The sequence below is a fragment of the Centroberyx gerrardi genome, chromosome 19 (genome assembly GCF_048128805.1).
Source record: "Centroberyx gerrardi isolate f3 chromosome 19, fCenGer3.hap1.cur.20231027, whole genome shotgun sequence".
Classification (NCBI taxonomy): domain Eukaryota; kingdom Metazoa; phylum Chordata; class Actinopteri; order Beryciformes; family Berycidae; genus Centroberyx; species Centroberyx gerrardi.
Window position 1 is genome coordinate 19,675,600 of NC_136015.1, and position 21,769 is coordinate 19,697,368.

The 21,769-nt window shown below is 42.3% G+C and overlaps 2 protein-coding genes across 2 annotated transcripts; one reads left to right on the plus strand and one right to left on the minus strand.

Moving 5' to 3' along the window:
• Positions 1-826: 826 nt before the first annotated feature.
• cap1 (CAP, adenylate cyclase-associated protein 1 (yeast)) lies at positions 827-15,088 on the plus strand. The gene is made up of 13 exons (XM_071899349.2): positions 827-935; positions 5,843-5,947; positions 6,442-6,542; positions 6,897-6,974; positions 7,430-7,573; positions 8,073-8,158; positions 8,941-9,046; positions 9,417-9,606; positions 11,273-11,460; positions 12,040-12,163; positions 12,739-12,821; positions 13,239-13,382; positions 13,688-15,088. The coding sequence occupies exons 2-13, from the start codon at positions 5,845-5,847 to the stop codon at positions 13,769-13,771; spliced, it is 1,431 nt and encodes a 476-aa protein (XP_071755450.2). The 5' UTR covers positions 827-935; positions 5,843-5,844; the 3' UTR covers positions 13,772-15,088.
• Positions 15,089-15,216: 128 nt separating this feature from the next.
• On the minus strand, positions 15,217-21,737 carry ppt1 (palmitoyl-protein thioesterase 1 (ceroid-lipofuscinosis, neuronal 1, infantile)). Its single transcript, XM_071899353.2, has 10 exons — positions 21,617-21,737; positions 20,983-21,105; positions 19,909-20,018; positions 18,570-18,697; positions 18,181-18,251; positions 17,432-17,534; positions 17,185-17,275; positions 16,636-16,734; positions 16,404-16,475; positions 15,217-15,720 (listed from the first exon to the last, which is right to left on the minus strand). The coding sequence occupies exons 1-10, from the start codon at positions 21,621-21,623 to the stop codon at positions 15,598-15,600; spliced, it is 927 nt and encodes a 308-aa protein (XP_071755454.1). The 5' UTR covers positions 21,624-21,737; the 3' UTR covers positions 15,217-15,597.
• Between the last annotated feature and the right edge of the window lie 32 nt (positions 21,738-21,769).

The following is a 21,769-nucleotide window of genomic DNA, read 5'->3' on the forward strand; positions in this document are numbered from 1 at the left end:
TGACTGTTCTTGAATACACTAATGAAGATACTGCAGTGACTGAATCCCCTGCATTACAAGACACAGTTTGAGGGCAGCTGTGTGTGTGTGTGTGTGTGTGTGTGTGTGTGTGTGCGTGTGTATGTATGTATGTGTGTATGTATGTGTGTGTATGCATCCCTCTGCCACATCAGAGGCCAGAACAGACAAGTTCAGGCAAGACAAGAGCACAGGAAACACACACCTACACATTCATCTGAGTGGCTTCACATATTATGCAAACTATACGCACATCATGGGCATGTCTGTTAGTGGATGCATTTTTTTAATAGGCCTAACAGGAACCACTTTTAATCAATTACAATGTTAAACACAGAGAAACGTTCAGACCTTGTTAAGAGGCATGAAAATTAAAAGCTTCCCTGACAGAAAGGGACTTTTCCAACCGTTTTTCCAGAAAACTTGGCTTAAACTGCAAAAAATTGCATTTGAGAAGATAGTACTGCAATTATTTTATAGCATCACCTTGTCCGGAATAAAAGACATCACACCATCAAGTGACAGATGGAAGCTGAATGTAGTCATTGGTGCAAAATCTTTAGGAAGTTGTTTTTTTCTTTTTCTTGATGGAGCTCTGTAGTCTCTTGAATGTCAAAAACAGATAGTTAATGAAAACGACAGCCTTGACTTATCTCTGCCACACAGAGAGGAAGCAACTTATTTCATCTTTTTCTTATAATTTAGCTGCTCTTTGCCTCTCTCTCCTTATATGGGAAAGGAATCGGGTTTGCGCGAACAAGGGCGGAAACGCGGCGCGGTGACAGCTGGGTAATTCCGCCGATACAGGAAGAAAGGCGAAGCCAGTCTGCTCGCAGCCAGCCTGCTCCCAGCCAGCACACTCCCACGGAAAATTGACGGCGATCAAAGACCAAATCACTGCTTGACCAATTTAGCAGGTAAGGAGCATGCATTCGTCACTCTGTGCGGGTTTTAACTCATCCAAACGAAGCTGGTCGTTTTAAAAGAGTATATAATTTCAGCGAGAGGGCTAACACAATGCGTCGCCGCTCCCTTGCCACGGCACCGAATCATTCAGAAATTATTTATCGAAATCGGTGTGATGCTAACCAACCAGCTAGCTGAGTCTGCTGCTACTCAACGAAAGTAGGCTGAATCGTCGAGTAACGCAGATCTCCAACGGCTATTTTAGCCTTTCGTTGCCCCGACTTCTTCTTTCTGTGTCAGGAGACGCTGGCTTGCTGAATGTGGAAACTTCATTTTTTTTTTTTTTTTTGCAGAGCAGTGCAACATTAGCTAACACAGGGAGGGGTGTGCAGAAAATACAGGAAATGCCGAAACAGACAGACAGCAGAGACACACACACACGGATAGGGGAGAGTGACAAGATACCAACCTAGCTACATCTGCTGGGACGTTTTAACGTGTTTCATAAGCTTTTTTTGAATCTAGATCAAAGCTAACCGCAAACCACGCGTTATAAGTCTGTCAGTAGGTTGCTGTCTCTTCCCATTGTCGCCGGTTTTGCTAGCTTTAGCCTAGCTAGCATCCTTGGCCGTCTCCCCAATCGCATTATCATCGGCTTGTACGTGATTTGTTGGAGGCTAGAGAGCCCACCGTGGGGCTGTGGGAAAGGTTAGAGCTGTGGCCTACTTCTCCCTCTGCGATGAAGAAGAAATGACCTGTTTTTTTTAAATATATATCCCATGAATGCAGCTAGCTAGGTTAGGGGAAGTGCACAGACTGCGACTTGGACGCTCCCTTTATGTCTGAGCTGCACGTCTGGCCGCAGGCTGAGAGGCAGAAACCCTCACATAACCTACTTCAACCGTCCTGCACGGTGATGGTGCATTATGCTGAGTCTTGTGCCATATGTGGACAAAAGTAGGCATACATATATATACATTAGACAGTGGTTTTATTGGAGGAAACCAGCAAGAGCTAAGGCAACATCTAACAAAGTCTGCACCCAATCCAGCTGAAATGCATCCACCCATAGACCTGGGCTCCACATTTGTGTTTTCATGTGTGAAAGAATGCATCTGTGCACTGCGTTTCTCTGCTGGTGCTGCTAAACCACAAACATAATTTCACAGTCCAGTGCCCAGAAGGTAGAATACACCCATGGCTTCAACACAAAATAGACAGATCTTAATTTCAGCAGTTTATTTTGGCCATGCTTGCATTTCGGCCTTGTGAATGTGACTCGTTCATAGATCTGTCTATTTTGTATTGAAGATCTGTGTGTGTGTGTGTACAACCTTTTGGACATTGGGCTGTGGCTCTTACACATTCTCAGCCTGAAATTTTGTCTCGCACTCGGATCCAAATAAGAACTTATGTTTTGTTTATGATCCACCAAAAACATGCTTGTAACCCATTTTCCTGACAGCTAGATTAAGAAACGCTTCCTTTAAAAATCAGTGTAGAACCACCAAGACCGGGGTTTCCCCACCTCTAGAGCTGCAATTGATTGCTGATTTTAGCCGACTTGCCCACAGACTGCAATTGCTGCAATGCACTGTTGCATAAACCATAGAAGGCAATGCGATTTTCTGTCTGTCTCTGGAAAGTCTTTCTTTTCCCTTGTGAGTTTCCCTGGTGGTCAGCACTTGGCTTGAACATTTCCAGTCAGTGTGTTACCACACAAACACAAACACAAACACAGCAGTGCACTTTAGGAAATGTAGTCTAGCATCTAAATTAGTGTAGCAGAGTAACTGTCCATGGACTCAGTAAGCTCAAATACATGCCTTGGATGGAGTGATTCACTGTTTGTCTGAAAGGGAGAAGGTTGTTTTTGAGTCATTAGAAATGTTTTGGTCTGTTAAATCTGTCGTCTACAGCACCTTAAGCGGTCCACAGTTCAGTATTGTCCATTGTTTGATGTCCATTACTCCACACATAGACCTTGAGTGACACACCCATCTCGGTTGCAGGTTGAGTCATACCTCAACTGAGGCAACAAGGAAGTGAAGCAGTTGAACTCTGGTATTTTGTGGGCATATCCTGCCGTTACCCTGTACATTTAGGTCAAGGGTAGTAAGGGTGTGTGTCCTGCTGTGATCTTATTTTTATCTCAAAGTCTTGTGGAAGATAATTAATTTACAACTCCATCCGAATAAGTGAGACAAACAAGAAGGGAGGTCAAGGGATTTTTGAATGGAAGATTGCTGAAACTAATGTAACTCTACAGAAAGTTTAGGTTTCTTTGTTGGGCCTCTTAATGCCCTCAATGAATTGGTATTAAGCAGTTGTTACTACTTGTTAATAAAAAAAAAGTTAATATTAAGCTGTTTTAGTACTTTTAGTAGTGTTTTTTTATTCAGACATTTGTAAAGTAGAGAGGGAGACAGTGGTGGAGGCACAGCAGAAAATATTTTGGTATTGAGTTATATCAGTTATATCATACCAATATATCAGTATATCAGGCTGATATTGACTGATATATTGGCTAATAAAAATTGGATATTGGCCTGTCAGTGTCTTACCCTGCAGATATGATGGAAGTGAGGATATGATTTTACTCACAGCTTTAGGGGTGGCAGACTTTAAAACACAAAATGAAAGCTGCCTCATCTTGCCTTAAGCAGCTGCCAAACAACCATAAGAATTTCATTAGTCTGGATCTCAGTAGCGAGTTTCAGCAGCTTCTCTACTATGCCAAGAATAAAATTCAGAGAGGAATGCTGAATCCAATTTAAAGATAATGAATGCCGGCGCTAAATATCCGCAGCTTCAATCCAAATATTTCACTCTCAGCCATCAAAATCCATAACAGTCAAAGCCTAATTTAGTATCCAAATTGGTTGGCAGCCTATTATTATACCCAGGAAAGCGCACACCTAGCCAGCTTTAGCTCACTCTCACGGCCAAAAATGTTGAAAGCTTTGTCTCCAACTCGAAAAGTCATTAGATATTTAGTGTCAGATTTTGTTCGGTGCCTCTGTAGTGAAAGTGAGAGGGGAAGGCAGGGTTTATCTTGAGAGAGCGCAGTCCTGCATGGACTCATTAGTGAGATGGGTCTTTGTGCCTCCATTCACCCTCAGCCAGGTGAAAGTACCTGAGACTGGAGGCAGTCTCAGTCACACGGATGAAGGCGGGGTCGGGTTACAGCTGTCTTATGTAATGTTAGCTGTCTCATTAGGTGTGTTTGCGTACTCTGTTTGCTAAGTATAAGCCTATGTTAGGCTTGGATTAATGTTACAGTTAAGTATGTAGTTGTGGAGGGCTAGGTGAGGGATTAGCGAATGCAAGTCAATGAAAATGTCCTCATCAGGAGTATCAGTGTGTGTGTGTTGGCACAAATTCTCCACCACTTTACTCTTGTACTGACAGAAGGAGAGCCGCCCACAGTTGAGTTTTTGCTCTAACCGCTGCCTAAGGCTAGGAGCTGCTGCCAGTAAAATTAGTGGTTATTTTGTTGTAAAAAGGTACTAGCATGTTCAAATGACATAGTTGGGATGACTGGACAGGTTTGCAGAAGTCTGATAACCTGCATGCCTTTACTCAGCAGGTCCCAACCTGCTTTTCTTCAGCCCCATTCCTCTCCTTTTTGTTACTCAACCACTGTTAAGGTGGGACTCAGTAACTTGCCTTCCACCACAGGGCTGGTAAGGGCTTGCTTACAATCTGCAATTAACGTTTGGAGCAATTTATTTATTTTACTCCTTTAGTTTGTTTGGGCAGGTGACAACAATGCCATTCGAACTCAGGTGACACCCAATAACTGCACCGAGAAGCCTGAAAATGCAAGTCTCTGTCCTCTTGCAAGTGAACTGCGGTGCGGTTCATTAGGAGTGAGAATGTAATCCAACCCAACAGGAACAAACCCCAAAACACAAGGTTTTATGGCTATAAGGAGACGGATGGTGACATCTGATAGCCAGCAGTTACTCATGCTTGGAAAGCCTAGTGTAACAAAGTGAACAGAACACAAACTTGGGAGTCAAGAAGATGAGGTGAAATGTCTCCTCAGTATATGGGCCATGTAGCACATTTCCCAACTCCGTGAAACTTGTTAAAAATTACAGCAATGAGCGCAGACAAGTCCATCATGCTAAACTGAAGTTACAGGCACTGCAAAATTGTTTTGACTCCCACACGCCTCAAAAATCCCTAACCAGCACAACAAGTTACGAAAACTCTGTCCAGCAAATGAGCTGCTTGTGACTCCGTGAGTCTTTTGTTTACAAGCCCTGGTTCACTTGTAGCTGGGCAGTGTGAACATAAACCAGGGATGGGCAATCTTGTGCCATGAAGGGACAAGAGCATGCAGGTTTTCATTCCAACCAAAGACTACACTAGCTGTTTCACTGATTAGCACAACTTCAACCAGTAAGGAGGAACTAATCAGTGAAATCCCCCTGAAACAAACCAAATAAAAAACAAACCAAACTTTCCAAATGAACAGCGGGTTTCGTTAACCCCTAATTTGTGCTTTTTGCATCTTGTTGACTATTTTAGCAACCGAGCTACAGCGTTGAACAAATTAATGTTAAGATTTTGGGTTAGAAACATTTAAGTTAACTTTGTTGTTGTGCAAAAGCTTACATCCCTGTCTAGATATTCCTCCTGCTGTATAGTTTCTTAGAGAATAAACAAATCGACCAGACTTCATTTCTCTTTGTATGTAGCCTGTGAAGAAATCAGTGCATGCAAAATTGCACATAATCACGCTACTATTGCAAAGTGGGGATTTGAATAGACTGTGCCTGCTTTGTAGCTTGACCAGTGGCCTATAAACTTGTCAGCTGATATCTGGTGTCTCTCCTTATCTCCCTCCTCCCACTCTCCTCCCTTCCCCTCATCCTCCCCCCTCCCTCCCTCTCCTCCCATCTCACAGGTATGGCAGATTTGGCGAGTCTGGTGCAGCGGCTGGAGGTAGCGGTGGGTCGTCTGGAGGCCGTGTCAGGCCCTGGTGGCAGCGCCGGAGGCTCCGCTGGAGGAGGTAATCCAGTGTAATTATTAAGTATGATATTCGGTAATAATTCCTCTTATCATTAATAAGATATCTGGTCTCTATGAATGAGGTATCCTTGTCTACTTAGTCATCCAATAGTCAGATAAACCATTTAAGTGGAGGTAAAGGCAATATTCCACTTAGTTTTAATATGGGGGTTATTTGGCACTTGACCGCCATGAAAACCAGAATATAAACTACTCGCCAAGATGGGATGCTTTAAGTAGACAGCCACACTAGTGACAGGTATAAGGCTGTATAATATGCTGTGGTGGAATGGAAAGTGAAATGTAGTTTCTTTTCTAAATTCCCTGCCTCAAACCTCATCATACCCAGCCTTATCAAAAGCCAGTTTCGTCGATGTGTTTGTGCTTTGATAAAGCAGCACATAATAAAAACATGACTCATGGCGTGATTGTTGGTTTCTGTGAGTTTGCCCTGTTAATGCTCCTTCCTCTTCGGCCGTCCTTCCCTCTCTGTAGCTGTATCGGCGTATGTCGAGGCCTACGATGACATCATCAACGGTCCCTTGGCCCAGTACATCGCCCTCAGCCAGCAGATAGGGGGTGATGTCCAGAAACATGTGAGTAAAACCCTTTTTTTGGTGGGGGAGTGTGATTTACAAATGCAATGAACGCAGATACATTAAAATCAGTTGTTTTACTCTTGGTGTGTAACTATGTTCTCTCATTCTCTCACACACACCTCTTAATGTTTTCTTCCGAGCTCTGTTACTTTTTTAAACTTTTTTTTTAAACTTTGCCTCCTTGTCTCTCTCTCTCGCTCTCTCTCTCTCTCTCTCTCTCTCTCTCTCTCTCTCTCTCTCTCTCTCTCTCTCTCTCTCTCTCTCTCTCTCTCTCTCTCTCTCTCTCTCTCTCTCTCTCTCTCTCTCTCTCTCTCTCTCTCTCTCTCTCTCTCTCTCTCTCTCTCTCTTCAGGCGGACATGATGAAGCAGGCGTTCTCCTGTCAGAGACAGCTCCTTGTCACAGCCTCCAGCTCCCAGAAGCCCTCTGATGTGAGTTAAATGCCCGATCAATGAATGTCTCAATTAACTAATTGCATATAAAACATAGAAACTCGCACACTGATTAAATGAGGGAATGTCCACAAGAGAGGCTTACCGATAAAAGATTTGACACAAAAAGTGCTCCATCGAAAAGAAAAATAGTGCACAAACAGAAAAGTGCACAAACAAAAACGTTTTGGTCCTAGACCATCATCAGTCTTCAGTTTTCCTGTTTGTTCAATTAACCAATTAAACAGCACATTGATGAATACATTTGAACACTTTAACAGTTTGCTTATTGGGTTATGATGTTTGACTCCTGTACATACCACCTCAAGTCTAAAATCTAGCATATGACTACAGCTTTTCTTTTTTTCTTTTTTGCATGAAAGCAGCAAGTGACACAAAAACTCTCTGCTGAAACTCGTTTACTAATTGGGGAAAACTCTTCCTTTCCTCTCCAGGCAGTTCTGACGGTTCTCCTGCAGCCGGTGTCCAAAGTGATCCAGCAGGTGCAGACGTTCCGCGAGCAGAACCGCTCCTCGCCGCTGTTCAACCACCTCTCCACCGTCAGCGAGACTGTGCCTGCTCTCGGATGGGTCGCCATGGTGAGAACTAGGGGATGGGGTGGAGGGCAGGAAAGGGAGGGTTTTGGCACCGCTGTTTGTATGCCTGTTTTAGTGAGTAACTGTGTGTGGTTTCTTTCTATGTGTGTGTGTGTGGGGTTAAACAAGTGCGTGTGATGGCCAGAAACAAGCAACTCTTTCATTCTGTCATCGCTGTCAGACAGTCACTTGGCTGACATGCATGCCAGCAACAGAGCCTCACTGTTACAGTTACAGTGTAGATGATGATTAACTTTTCGGTTGAATGCTTCATTGTTCTTATGAATATGATTAACGAAAGGAGAAACTTCCCGGATGCATTTATCCAATCCAAAGGCCCATTCCTTTATCTTGAAGATCTCACCAACAGCTCAGCCTGCCAACTGATGTTTTTATTTATTTTTTCCCCCCTTCAAACATGTTTTCTCCCATATTTGTCCTTCAAAATATAATTTCAATTCAGACATGTCTTCAATTATTTCTTCATTTCTGTCTGTCCCAGGCTCCTAAGCCCGGCCCCTTTGTTAAGGAGATGCAGGACGTTGCCATGTTCTACAGCAACCGTGTGCTCAAGGACTACAAGGAGAAGTAAGGAGGGCTGCATACTAATACGTTCTACCTACTAAATTGTATGCGGTAGTAGTAACACAGAAACTACCGGCACATTAATTTCCGGATGCAACATCAATGAAGTGGGCTTCCTTCTCCAATCTGTTCATTTTAATGAGGTGTCTAACTGCATCAAGCTTGTCTTTCATATGGCACAATGCCGACTAAATGAATGAGTTTATGAACTTTGAGACGCAGCCGAACGTTTTCCTGCGCCCATCTGTCTTCCATCCTTTTCGTTCCTCCAGGCCCTTTTTACATTAAGCACCCTAGAGTTTTACTTAGTCAGCACTGCCACATAACGCGCTGACGCACGGCGGTGTTAGACTTTGCTGCGGTTAGGCCTGAAATCAAAGCCTGAGAGGATTTGACACAACTAGAGGGCAGAGGCTGCAGCTTATCTTGTGATTTTAGACAAAAGTCGACCTGTTAATGCTGATCAGTAGCACAGATATCACAGCTTGTATTGGAATTTGTCAGCAAGTTCTTTTGTAATGTCGAATGTGAAAGGGCAATAGATGTTCTATAACTACTAGGGATGGGACGATATATCAAAATTCAATATCGCAATACAAAAATGTGACAATCGGAAAAACGAATCATGATATTAGCTGTCATTTTATTCTGCTGTAGTAATCACAAATGAGACGCCTTGCCCATCACAATTTCACAAGCTGAGAAGAGAAATTTAAAGAAAATACTAAGACACAAGTGCAAAAGGATGATCAACAGACAATCCTCTTTTCCTCCCGTGCTTACAGGGACAAGAAGCATGTGGACTGGGTGAAGGCCTATCAGTCCATCTGGACTGAGATGCAGAACTACATCAAACAGCACCACACCACCGGACTGACCTGGAGCAAGAGTGTGAGTCTCTGTTTTATAGTCCTGCTCCACTTCTTCCTGTCCTGCTCTCATGGGCATTCACTCTCTCACTCTCTCTCTCTTGCTCTCTCTCTCTCACTCTCTCGCTCTCTCTCTCTCGCTCACTCTCTCTTTCTGTTTATTATACTCCTTCTGTCCTCATCCTCTTAGACGGGATGAAAACACCCCCAACTTTTCCAGATATAGACATCCAAGTTTGCCAGATGAATCTGATCTTGAAAATGAGTTCTCTATCCCTTTAGTGAGCACAGATACTTTATTAGTATTATTATGAATTATTTGAATCACATGCTGTGTGTGAGAGATCTGATGGATTCAAATACCGCATTTTAAAATATTCTCTCCACCTCAGGGTCCCGTAGCCTCAGCCTCCGCAGCTCCCCCCAGTGGTCCTGCTGGCGGCTGCCCTCCCCCTCCTCCCCCCGGACCCCCTCCCCCTCCCATGGACTTCAGCGGATCCTCGGGCGGCGGAGGCGACTCCGGCGCCACCAGTCGGAACGCTCTGTTCGCCTCCATCAACCAGGGAGCCGACATCACCAGGGGTAGGTGACCAGTCCGCAGTGACCGCTAATCATTTTTGAATGAAATCAAAAATTAAATGAAATCAAAGTCTGTATAATTATCTCCTCCTCTGAATTCAAATTTTCAAACGTGATTGCATGTCAGTTATCTTCTTCAGTGCGAACCCTCTCTCCTGCTACAGGGGAAAAAATCATTACCTGTGGTTCGTTATTCAGTATCTCTAAAAATGGTAAATTTATTTATTTGCATATCATCTTTCTAGACATGCAGTCACTAAGTTCTTTATTAATAAAACAAACACAAAACATATATATGCATGATACAAAACACACCTATTATACAAGACACAGCACAACACACAACATCAGATTAGGAAAATAAAAGCCAGTTCTAATAATGTCTTTAAAGCAGAGACTGATTGGCTCATTTATTGAAGGCTTTTCCAGAGTCTTCAGTCTTCATGATCACCTTTTTTTTATTTTTAACGTTGGACCTTGAACAGCCAACAGGCCCTGCTCAGAGGACCTGAGTGAACTCGCTCTGCTATATGCACATAATTCACTAAAATAAGCTGAAGCCTGACCCTGCAATGCCTTGAACTGCTGGTGATCAGAATAATTTTGAAATGAATTCGGTCTAATTCTAGCCAGTATCGGCGTAATGTGAGACCCTACACCTGGTGTCAGTCAGAAGCCTCTCGGCAGCGTTCTGCACCGCTGGGAGCCGGGACGCTGCAGACTGGCTGAGGCGAGAGAACAAGGCATTACAGGAGTCAAGACACGATCAGATAAAAGCATGAATAATTCTTTCCGTATCAGGAAACCACTGAACTGATGGGATTTTGGTCAAGTCGTGTCTTAATTGGAAGGAGAAAGACAGTTGGCTCCTTAACGTGTTGCTCCAATTTCATGTATGGGTTGAAAACGACGCCCAGGGTTTCAGAGGAGAGCTTGATATTGGATGTTAATGCACCCAATACTCTGCTGATTTTTCTTGCTACATGCTTTGAGCCAATAACAAGAATTTCCATAGATGATCCAGTCTGTAAAAGTGCTACAATTTTGCCAATCAAGGTTTTAAGTCCAACTGTCCTTTAAAAAGTACCCTGATGAGTTTACAATTTGTGCTACTGATAATTTAGACCAATTGACACTTTGAGTGGTGGATATCTTTTATTGGAACAAAACTCTTTAATTTCTCCCTTTCTACAATGCTAATATTAGATTACATGTGATGATCATCTTCCATCCACTTGTGCAGTATCATTACTACTATGGTGTGAATCGCCAGTTTTAAATTTATACTCATTCCAACTTTATGTTTCCAGGACTGAAGCATGTTAAACTGTCTTATTCTGTCTTATTCTGCCTGGGATGCGAATCTGGGATGTTTTGGGGAGAAAAACAACATTTTGGCACTGTGTTCTGGGTATTTACAAATATTATACTGATGAGCCTGATGGGAAATAATTTATATAACAGAAGGTGAAAATGTAAAACTTTGAAAAGCCGTAACGCTACACCACTGGTCCGATTTTGATGAAACCTGGATAGATGATGCATCTTGTCACTGACTTGCCCAAAGGGTTCCTGCATCATTCATTGGAGACGTTTCACTTGTAATTCATCCATTTGGGTCTCATCTCATGTCTTTTGCACTTCTGCTCCTCTCTCCGTTCGTCCCCAGGCCTGAAGCATGTGTCTGACGACCAGAAGACCCATAAGAACCCCACCCTGAGGACTCAGAGTGGCGCTCCGGTGCGTACCGGACCAAAACCCTTCTCCTCCTCCCCCCGACCCGCTGCCGCCGCCGCCGCCTCCCCCACCCGCACACTGCCCCCCGTTCTGGAGCTGGACGGCAAGAAGTGGAAAGTGGTAAGCTATTAGTTCACTCAAGTCTGTCTTAATATAATGTATTTGTTGTAGCCTCTCAGGTGTCGTCACTGTGGTGGATTCTGTAGTCATGGGACAGCAGGAAGCATTGGAAACCCTAGACGCTACACAGAATACAACTCTTAAGATAAAGTAGAGTTTGTCTTGAGTTGCGGTTCCTCTTGTCCCTGTGACAGAAAGATGATGAGAAAGGAAAGAGCAAAGACTGCTGAGTTGACGTCTTGTATTTGTGGCTTTTGGCTAAAATTAAGGCTGTTTGGATTTGTTTATGCAGCGGGCTGTGAGAAGTTTGAGAATGAGTCATTCACATAGAATGAGTACTTTTTGATGTCACTGCTGTAGTCAAACCCTTTTATGGTAACTCCAGAGTTTCCATCTTTTTATTTTTTTTATTTTCATGTTCTCTCCTTTGTTTTTTCTCACACTCTTTTGCTCTTTCTTTGTGCTTGCGCTCCCTCTTTTCTTTCTTGTTCCGTCTTCTTTTCTCTCTTGTTCACTCTCTTCTCTCTTGTTCTCTCTCTTCTTTCTGTCCTCCTTTTTCTCTGTCCTTGCCCTCTGCAGGAGAACCAGGAGGGAGCGCAGGGCCTGGTGATCAGCGACACGGAGCTGAAGCAAGTGGTTTACGCTTTCAAGTGTAACAAGAGCACACTGCAGGTCAAGGGCAAGATCAACTCCATCACTTTAGGTAAGAACAAAACTACTAATGTTACCTATTGTTAAGCGGTGGGGATGATCAGTAACAACACTGTATAGCTGTTTCTCTAACTGTGTATCAGAGCCCAAATTGGTTTTCAGACTTGTTTCTTTACGTTTCCTATATTATAAGAGTAGATTATTTTATGAGCCAGGGGATAAAGTCAGATGTAATTCACCTTTTGGCTCACCTGCCAAGGACTGATGAACTAAAAAAAAAAATACTTACCAAGAATAATTTTTACCAGCCAAAATATATACATAAAATACATTTTTCATAGAAATGTCACCCTACATGTTTTCAGTGCTATTTTGTGTACAGAATCAGGTACTTGCTTACTTGGATACAATGGATATAATTCATCATGAAGTGCTACAGAATTAAAATTAGAGAGAATTGTGAAGCATTGTCTCAAAAACCTATTGGCCAGTGTGATGCGTGACTCTTATTTATTTATCCGCCAAAGACGGAACATGAAACCTCCTCGTGGCAATTACATGACATCAGTTTATGTTTCACTCCCAAGTAAACATTTGTTTCTTCTTCTTTCTCATTCATTTCGTCAGACAACTGTAAGAAAATGGGCCTGGTGTTCGATCACGTTGTTGGCATCGTAGAGGTGATCAACTGCAGAGATGTCAAGATCCAGGTGTGTGCAGCATGCATGAATACACTTTCTGATGCAGTATAGAGACAAATCAACATTTAAAGGGAACGTAACAGACAGGAAACGGTGTGTTTTACCTGCTCTCTTGTCACTCTCCACTGTATTCTTTTTTTTTTTAAGCCATTATTTTGTCCAGGGAAGCACACGTTTTTTTTTTTTGTGCAGCAACACCCTGCTTCACATTCACACAGTTACACACATGCTGAGGGAAGGGAGAGAGTTTGTCATTCACTGTCCCTACCCAAATTGCAACTGCGTCCCATGAAATGCAGCAGAAACACCTTGAATGAAGAAATAAAATTGGCAAATCCAAGAATTTCACCAACATGTAATTTATTGGAAATACTTGGGTTCGTGGAATCCCATGAAACATTTTGTTCCCTCGTCTTATGTATCTAGGTCATGGGCAAGATCCCCACTATCTCCATCAACAAGACGGACGGTTGCCACGTCTACCTGAGCCCCGACTCGCTGGAGTGTGAGATCATCAGCGCCAAGAGCTCGGAGATGAACATCCTGGTACCCAACAAAGACGGAGAGTTTGTGAGTGTCTTGTCAGGAGGGAGAGACGTGATTGATTATTGGATTTGCATTTTGCTCGGTACTTTGTTACAAGCCTCCGTAGCTGTTATGCAAAGTATGTGATAAAATGGAAAGCTGCAATGCTGTATAGTAGCACAAACAGAATGTAATCAGAGAATATAATTAATCTGATTTACATACTCTGCCTATGCAAACGCAAAATTCTCACACTTGTCTTTGTTAAAGCTATGAAATCTGACTTTAAAGATTTTGTTCACCACCTGACTTCTCTACCTTTTTTTTTTTTTCTTTCTTCCTCCTCTCAGACGGAGATCGCTGTTCCCGAGCAGTTCAAGACTGTCTGGGACGGCAAGAAGCTCGTTACCACAGCAACCGAGATCGCTGGATAGAGGGGCAGCGTGTGAAATGGCCGCCCCCCCCCCCCTCTCACCAACCATCCCCCCTTTTTGCAAATGCCTACCTGACTGATCGACCGCCCAACCAGCTAACTCTCACACTGTAGACTTGAGATTCGGACCTCACGCGTATTTCCCCCCCCCCCCCTCCCTCCCTTCCTTTATCAGCCAATCACAGCTTAAGCTGTTCCTTCCATAAGCCAATGAGAGGACTGCTTGCTTTATCTGGAGCATTCCTCCAGCCAATCGCAGGGAGCAGCTTGTCATTCGAATTGGTTTTCCCCGTGGCCAGTGAGCACTTTTCAAAAACATTCATGAGTTTTGCCAATAACTGGGATGCTCTGTATCATATGTTTTTTTTTTTTTTTTACCTATCTGGATATTGCTATGCTAAATTTAACATGTAGAATAGCCAACATGGGAACAGATCGGTTATATGGATATTGACTCCGCCTCAACAACAGCACTGTAGCCAATCAGGCTCCACTATCAGGTTGCTTCAACCAATCATTAACTTTGTTTTTCTCCTCTTCCTGGTCAGGAGGGGCAGGTGTTTTTAAATAGGGGTCTAATAGGTTTCTGTTCCATTATATGCAATTCAATGGTGAAGCACATGTACGACCAAGCCCTTTCACAGAGGACAATGCTATCCATATCGCCTCCACTGATGTTGACGATAACAGTATTATTAACATCCATAGTGGATAATAATATAAAAGTTTGTCACCATTCCCAGAGCACATAAAATAGGAGTAAAAACAAGTTGCGTGCAAGACCGCTTTGTTGGAAAAAAATAAATAATTCCATGTGCTTTCCCTTAATCTCACACATAGGACATTCCCCTGAATACTTAAAAATAACATTCCATGTAAAGAGGCATGTAAGAAGAAAAAAAAAGCTGTGGCAAAGAGCAGAAGAGAGAGAGAGAGAGAGAGATCGCTTTGAATCGATTGAGTGGTTTTTGAGACGAACTGGAAGTGAAAGAAAGCAGTAGAGAAGAGAGATTGAAGGACGTAATCATGTATTGGTTGTTGACGCTTTCCCTCGATCTCTTTGATTGGAAATATCTGCTGTAATGATCTGTATAGATATGGGTTATTATTGAATAGTCTTAAATATTAGCCCCACTCACTCCTAGCCACGTCTGCACTCGTTTCTCTTCGGTTATCATCGGCTCTTGTAGCTGTGGAGCTCTTAGCTGGATTTTCTTTTGTATTGTCTCTTTTTCTTTTACCTCTTTATTTGGGTCCAGAATCAAAATTCTGCTCATTAGTACTGGAGACATCATTAAAAATGTTGCAATAAAATGAATATATGAATTTGGGTTTTTTGTTTATTGGTTTTGCACAAGGACAATGTATCATTATTTAACAAAGATTTGTTCGATATTTGAGCTGAATGTTTGTATTTCAGAAATAATCTCCTGGATATGCTGTAGTATTTTTAGTATTTTTATTTGAAAATACAGTCTTAATCCAACATTTCAAAACCAATTTGATCTTATCAGCATCGCACATCATAATCAACATTTATTTATTATACATCAAAGTGTTAGTATGGTAACAGACAAACTAGCTGCTAAAATCAAAATATCACAAGACAGCATCAGCATAGTCGATATGCTACAAATGATCAGTGCAAAAGAAGGGATTTGTGTGTTTTTGCATCCCTGGTCCTATTAGGAAGCTATGGAAAAGTGATGGTCAGTTAGCATAATTTCCCTCCTGATAAAAGAGATTGAATGGCATTGCAATTAATGAATTCAGATTTTAATTTACTCCAAGTTGAGAGAGAATTGACCATCACCATTGCAAGTGTTCCTAGCGCAGGTAAGGCAGCAGCTGAGAGTTGAACCACTCCCTGGAGAACTGCAGGTGGTCTCCCTCGGAGGCCAGGAACACCAGCTTCCCTGCCTTGTCCATCGCTGCCAGTCCCAGACGATCCTGTATGGAGACACACATTCACTTCAGCTCAGTCTTGCGGTTTGGTTTTTACAAAGGACAGAGACAGCATTGGTTATATCAAAGCGTTTTGGCTGAAGATAGCGAATTATCAGATCCAGTCCTTGGGGCAGGACGCAAACCGGCCTTCCACCCAGAAGGAAATTCATCTGATCAGGTAAAATAAAGAAGAATGCAACACAGTACGGCATTAGAAAGCAAAACAATCGCATAAACACGAATCACAAGAATAGCAGTTAATTTGGTAGACAATTTCATCCGAAGCAGTTTACAGCACCATGACTACAAACATTTTTGCATTTTTAGTAATCATGTGCCAGTCCTTCATTACACACAATGGACCCATTTACTGAAGAACAATGGTAGATTTGTCTTCATAGAGGACAATGACGCATGAGAAAGCAATATTAATGCTTCTATCCAGTCAACAGTGCAAGTATTGGGAAAGTGAGCTAATTTTGACAGTTCTCGACTCCTCTACAGCACAGTAACACAGCACAATAACATGAATACTGTATGTGGTTTTGCAGGTTTTCGATTATCTTCATTGGCTTCCATGTTAAAACATCGACAGAAATAAAGCGAGACCGGCTTCAGCTCACTGTCCCAACCTCACACACACTAGCAACTGTGTTTCCATTAGTCATCACGGTGTCGACTCGTACCTCCTTGTACATAACGCTGTCCTGTAGGGTTTCAGTCTCTTTGGCCTGGCCGGTTTTCAGGAAGCCGAACCACTAGAAGAAACCGGAAGTCAAGTCTTTGCAATGGGCTTCTGATGCAGTTACTTCAGGAAATGAGTGATGAGATGTCACAAGGTGTGTGTGTGTGTTGGGGAAGGGGGGGTAGCTGTGAGTGTGTGTGTGTGTGTGTGTGTATGTGTGTTCAGTATGTCACCTCTGTAACAACTGGATCCACAACGGTGTCCTGCAAGAACTTGACCATGACGAACTTGTCCAGCAACTGAAGATTCTTCTTATAAGTCTCATTTACAACCTTCGAAGTAGAAAAAAAAAATCAGATGATATAAAATCGTTTGAGAAAGCCGATTATAGTAAATGGAAATCAGATTATAGCAAAGCAAATGCATTAATGTGCGAGTGAGATTTACAAGGAAGGAGTGCATATATTCCTCATCTAGAACCTAGAGAAAGTAAACTTAAATAACTTCCATTTTGACTTAGTATTCCTGTCATTTCTTGTGTTGTATTCTATATTTCCTATATAAACCCTTGTTTCTCCCTTACAAATCAACCTATGTTGTATTCCAGTTATAGAAATGGTTTTCATATTTGAAGCTGGCGTGATTCCTCTTCCCTTGCCTTAGCTACTTATCCTGAATTCTTGCATTGATGTAAATTTTGCATTTGTCAGAATAAGGACTCAGCTAGCAGTTCAGGCTCCTGGTGCGGTGTGTGAAAGTCCGTCCCGCGGCCCCATACTGACCCGCTCCTGATTGATGTCGGCCAGGAAGAGACTGTGCTTCTTGTACAGGTCGTCATTGAAGGGGTCGTGCCAGTACTGGGCCTGCACCAGGCTGATAACCACACACCAACCAGCCAATCAGTATAACAGGACAATACTCTATACAGAACTGATGAAAACCACACAATATCATATGAGTGAGTGAGTGAGTGAGTGAGTGAGTGAGAGGGAGGGGGAGGGAGAGAGAGAGAGAGAGAGAGAGACTCACTGTTTCTGGACCATGTCAGTGTACGCTCCATTGTTCAGAGCTTTGCGAATCATGTCACAGATATGGGAGCTCTCTCCTGGACACTTGGGGAGTCCGTACACTCCTGTGGATGAACAAATGAGTGGATGAAGAGATGCTGCCTGCTACTGCGATCAATAATTATCCCCAACGTGATGAAATTGAGGGTCTAATTCTGACTAAATTTGAAGGGATGATGCATCTTCACACTGTGTTCCAGCATTTAAAAACTTGGATGGCTGTTGCATTTTGGCACTGTGTTCTTGGCCCGATGAGGACGCTCTAATTAAAAACTATAACTTATAAATATAATAATAAAACTTTAAAAGGCCATAACTGCTTTTGATTTTGATTAAACTTGACGATGCATCTTGTTGCCAATTGTGGACGATATGTTTCACTTGGCGTTCATATAATAACTATTTGCATAGCAATTTTCTTCACTAAGTTAAAGTACTGTAAAATAAAAAAGGCACAAAACATATCCAAAAACAAATAATCAATAGCACAAATATTAATGGTTAAGAGCATCTACTACATATATAAATATGTATATATGTATATAAAATATAACAGAATTCAGAGCCATTCTGTAAGAGTTGGGCACTAATACCCAAAATCTAGAATCAGACATTTATTAACTTAGCATGATTGTAAAATACTGCAAATCAAAATGTTTTCTGATCGCCAAGTGTGATGAACTCATGTCATGTTTTTCTTAATGACATTACCTTGGTGCTGGCCGCCAACTGAGATCAGGGTTTTCATTGGTGGAGAGGGACAGCGCTGAGCCACGGCCCGCCTGTGAAGAGGAACCAGGAAGAATCATGACAAGCTTCCTCATTCCTTCATGAGGCAAAGACTTTAAGCAGAAAACAGGCTAAAAAAAGAAGAGTCTGAAGCCTGAGAATGAAGCTCAAAGTCTCTCCCTTAGTCCTTATAGCTTCCAATCTTGATTTTCTCAAAGAGTGTTGGAGGAAATGATAATACTGTTCAATTTATTGGTTTATTATTAATTATTTCCTTTAGTCTGCTGGAAGAAACAGGCAAGAACACAGGATCTGTCCAATTTCTACTATCCCCATTAAAAACACTCAGTCTCCAGACGGGTGTTACGTACAGAAACTGCGCCCCCTGGGAGAAGCCCATGGCATTGTAGCCTCCCTTCAGCTTGGGGTCCTGAGCCAGCTGGCTGCACACCATGGACACCTGCTCATTCACATCCATGAAAAACCCATTCTCAGTGTCCTGCAGAAGGGAAAAATGAAAAGTTCAAAGCGTGACTGTTCCAGAGGAAAGACGGATTAACAGAAGAAGACGAGCACCTTCCATGAGGAAAAGGGTTAAGAGATAAAGACACGGTGCCATGATGGATCAAAGCCAAAGCAAGAGTCTCATGCTGGTTTGCTATGAATATTAAGAGGGAAAAATCACATAGTGAAGTTGTAAAGGAGCCATTTTCTGTGCCTCTGATGTAACTTGAGCCACTCGCACTGCAAATATCGCAGAATAAGAATGGCTCCTTCCTAGCTGTGAAGCCAGAACGATCAAACCTGTGGGTGTTTGGCGGACATGTGACATTCTTGGCTGAATACGTTGTCATTTCAGATGTATTATGTGTTTGTGGAGTTGGGGTTATCGTGAAATGCACGTGGTGGAAAAGTTCTGATTCTGGTATTTCAGGCGGTGGGTACATTTATGTAACTCTAGAGAAATTAAACAAAGGCTCGGTGAAATATATTGCTCTGCTTTGATGCTTTTGGTGTTCAATTTTGCAACCAAGGATGTCTTTATTAGGCAGTTACACCTTTGTATCTACTGTTGCTACTTAACTGCTTTGGTTACCCATTTAAAATTATTTTGCAGTTGTTTAAAGTTGATAGTTGAACACTTAACAGAGCCATATTATAGGAATTCAAATTTTCTTCTATTTATATATATACTGTATATCCTCAAAGATGTTTAATTAAGACATTGTTAAAATATGATTTAGCTTGAGTGGTTATATTTAAAGTATTTAAAAGGCAGTTTCAGACATTTGCAAAAATCCCTCCAATCAGACAAGTTTGGAGCATTTGAACTGGAAAGCCTCCGTTCAGCAGGTTGGCCTCATTTGACTTAGAGGAGCTGGTGTTGTCGGCCAATCAGGGTCCAGTATTTTGACTAATCCATCTGTGAGGTTTTAGTCTTTAAATTCACTCAATACATACCCTTTCAACTAAACTACATTCATTTGCAAAACATCTTATTATTATCCTGAACCACTGTATATCTGAAAACAAAATCATGAAAACTGAGAAATCTGTGACCTTTAACAGATCCACATTACTACAGGAACGACACAAGGTGGAGTCTGTCACCACTATTCAACTAGCTTCTTTGTAGGTAGAGAGCCAACGTAAAGCAATATAAAAACGGGCGGCCCTTTCCCTTTAAAGAGCTTTACGATGTGAGAATACCTCGATGATATTCTTGCCGATCATCAGTGAAAGCACGTAGATCCCAGGAATCTCCTCCTCGATCATCTTCTTTATTGCCCCCATGCTGAGGGGGTTGCAACAGCTGTCACCTGATGAACACATGCACATTTTATTCATTTTAGACATTTCATTTCCATTAAAACATTTTAGCTAAAAGTTAACTCATTTTAAATGCTAGTAAATGCTAAATAGAGCATGTTGGTGCACATATACATGGAGGTTACTAGCGATTCTGACCAACAACCGTTCACCTGCTCTCATATCAGCCTGTTAAAACCACTACTTGTATAAAAAGGAAGTTGTGACCGGTATGAGTAAATCCTCTGAGAATAAACAGATGAAACATATCTAATTCTGAATAGGAAAATGTGTCTTTCTTTTTTTTTTTAATCTGTATTTACCAGGAGAAGACTGACTGGACATGCATGCTCTTTTTCAGGAGTGTCCTGCTTCACACTGTTACACAATATATTCAAATCAGGTAGCTGGGATTAGAACCAGCAACCTTACAGTCACAAGCTCGCTTCTCTAACCTTGAGGCACCGCTCCTACAGTATCTCACACTACCGGTTGGGTTCACTTCTGCAAACAGTAGTCCTACTGTCAGTGTACAAGTTCAACAAGAAGCAGTGGGGATTTCCAGCTCACTTTCACCAATATGTTGGCAATAAAATGAATGGACTGCATATTGTGAAATCGAGGAGGATGCCATCCCGTCTCAAACCTCTCCCTTCCTATTCTGAAACAGTTTTGGCACACCATCCCAGACTGTGGGGGCCAGGAAGGAAGATTGTGTGGTTAAAATTCCCCTTGTCCCTTTATTAGTCTCTGAAACAAAGTGAGAAGATTTTGAGTTTCCTCTGCCCTTATCCTCTGAAGGAGATGACTCACACACACGTAGAATGGAGAATCAGTCAGGCACTGCAAACGGTTACAGGTGCTGATCTCAACTTTCAATTCCTCAAAACCTGTTTCCCCTGTACTGTCAACCAGAAAAACCCTCTAAGAACTAAGATTTCTATTATTATTTGAATGAGCAGGACAAGCACTCACCCATCCCATGCCACAGTACCAGTGGTACGGTGCCATTGCTGGACTCACGAAAAGGGCTGCCAGCAGCCAAAAGCAGCGGACTAGCCAGGAGGAAATACAGGACTGCTGCTGACATCTTGGATCCTAAAACAAAGGCAGGGTGTCAAACAATACATCCATGGTGTCAAAGTGTGTGTGTGTGTGTGTGTGCAATGGTCAGACAAACAGTCACAAGGTATAGTGAAACTAAGGTGGATGCATTTCCTGTTATCTAGCCTAGTCAAAGCATAGGTGGTGACAAAGCATTCAGTTCATTGTATTGACTGAAATTGACTTGAGTTGTCTGCAAACCAAGAAAGTGTATTTACATTAAAACACAGCAATGTTAGACAAAACTGAAAGATACATTTATGTTTACTTGTTTGCACAAATGGTTCATGGAATCACAAGGAAGTTAGCTCGAGGAAGCTAAACAAGCCTAGGATCACTGGTCTTACACCAAAACCCAGCAACCGCAAAAGCAGTTTCTGTATGTAAGCAGCACGAGATTTAAGCTATGAACTGGTTGAAATCAAGCCAATACTTAAAGAGAGTGTATATAGTTTGAATGGAACAAAACTACTGTATCCCAAACATTTACCAAAACACCACTCACCGTCCATGTATTCTTCCTGCTCCTGTGGCGCTGTCTGTTTGTCACGTGAAAATGTTTAGCGTGGGCGACCAATCAGATTTAAGGGGCGGGGAAATCAGCCAGGGGGGCGGAAGTGTTTAACTTGTGACTAGCCTCTCAGCTTGTTAGCAATCC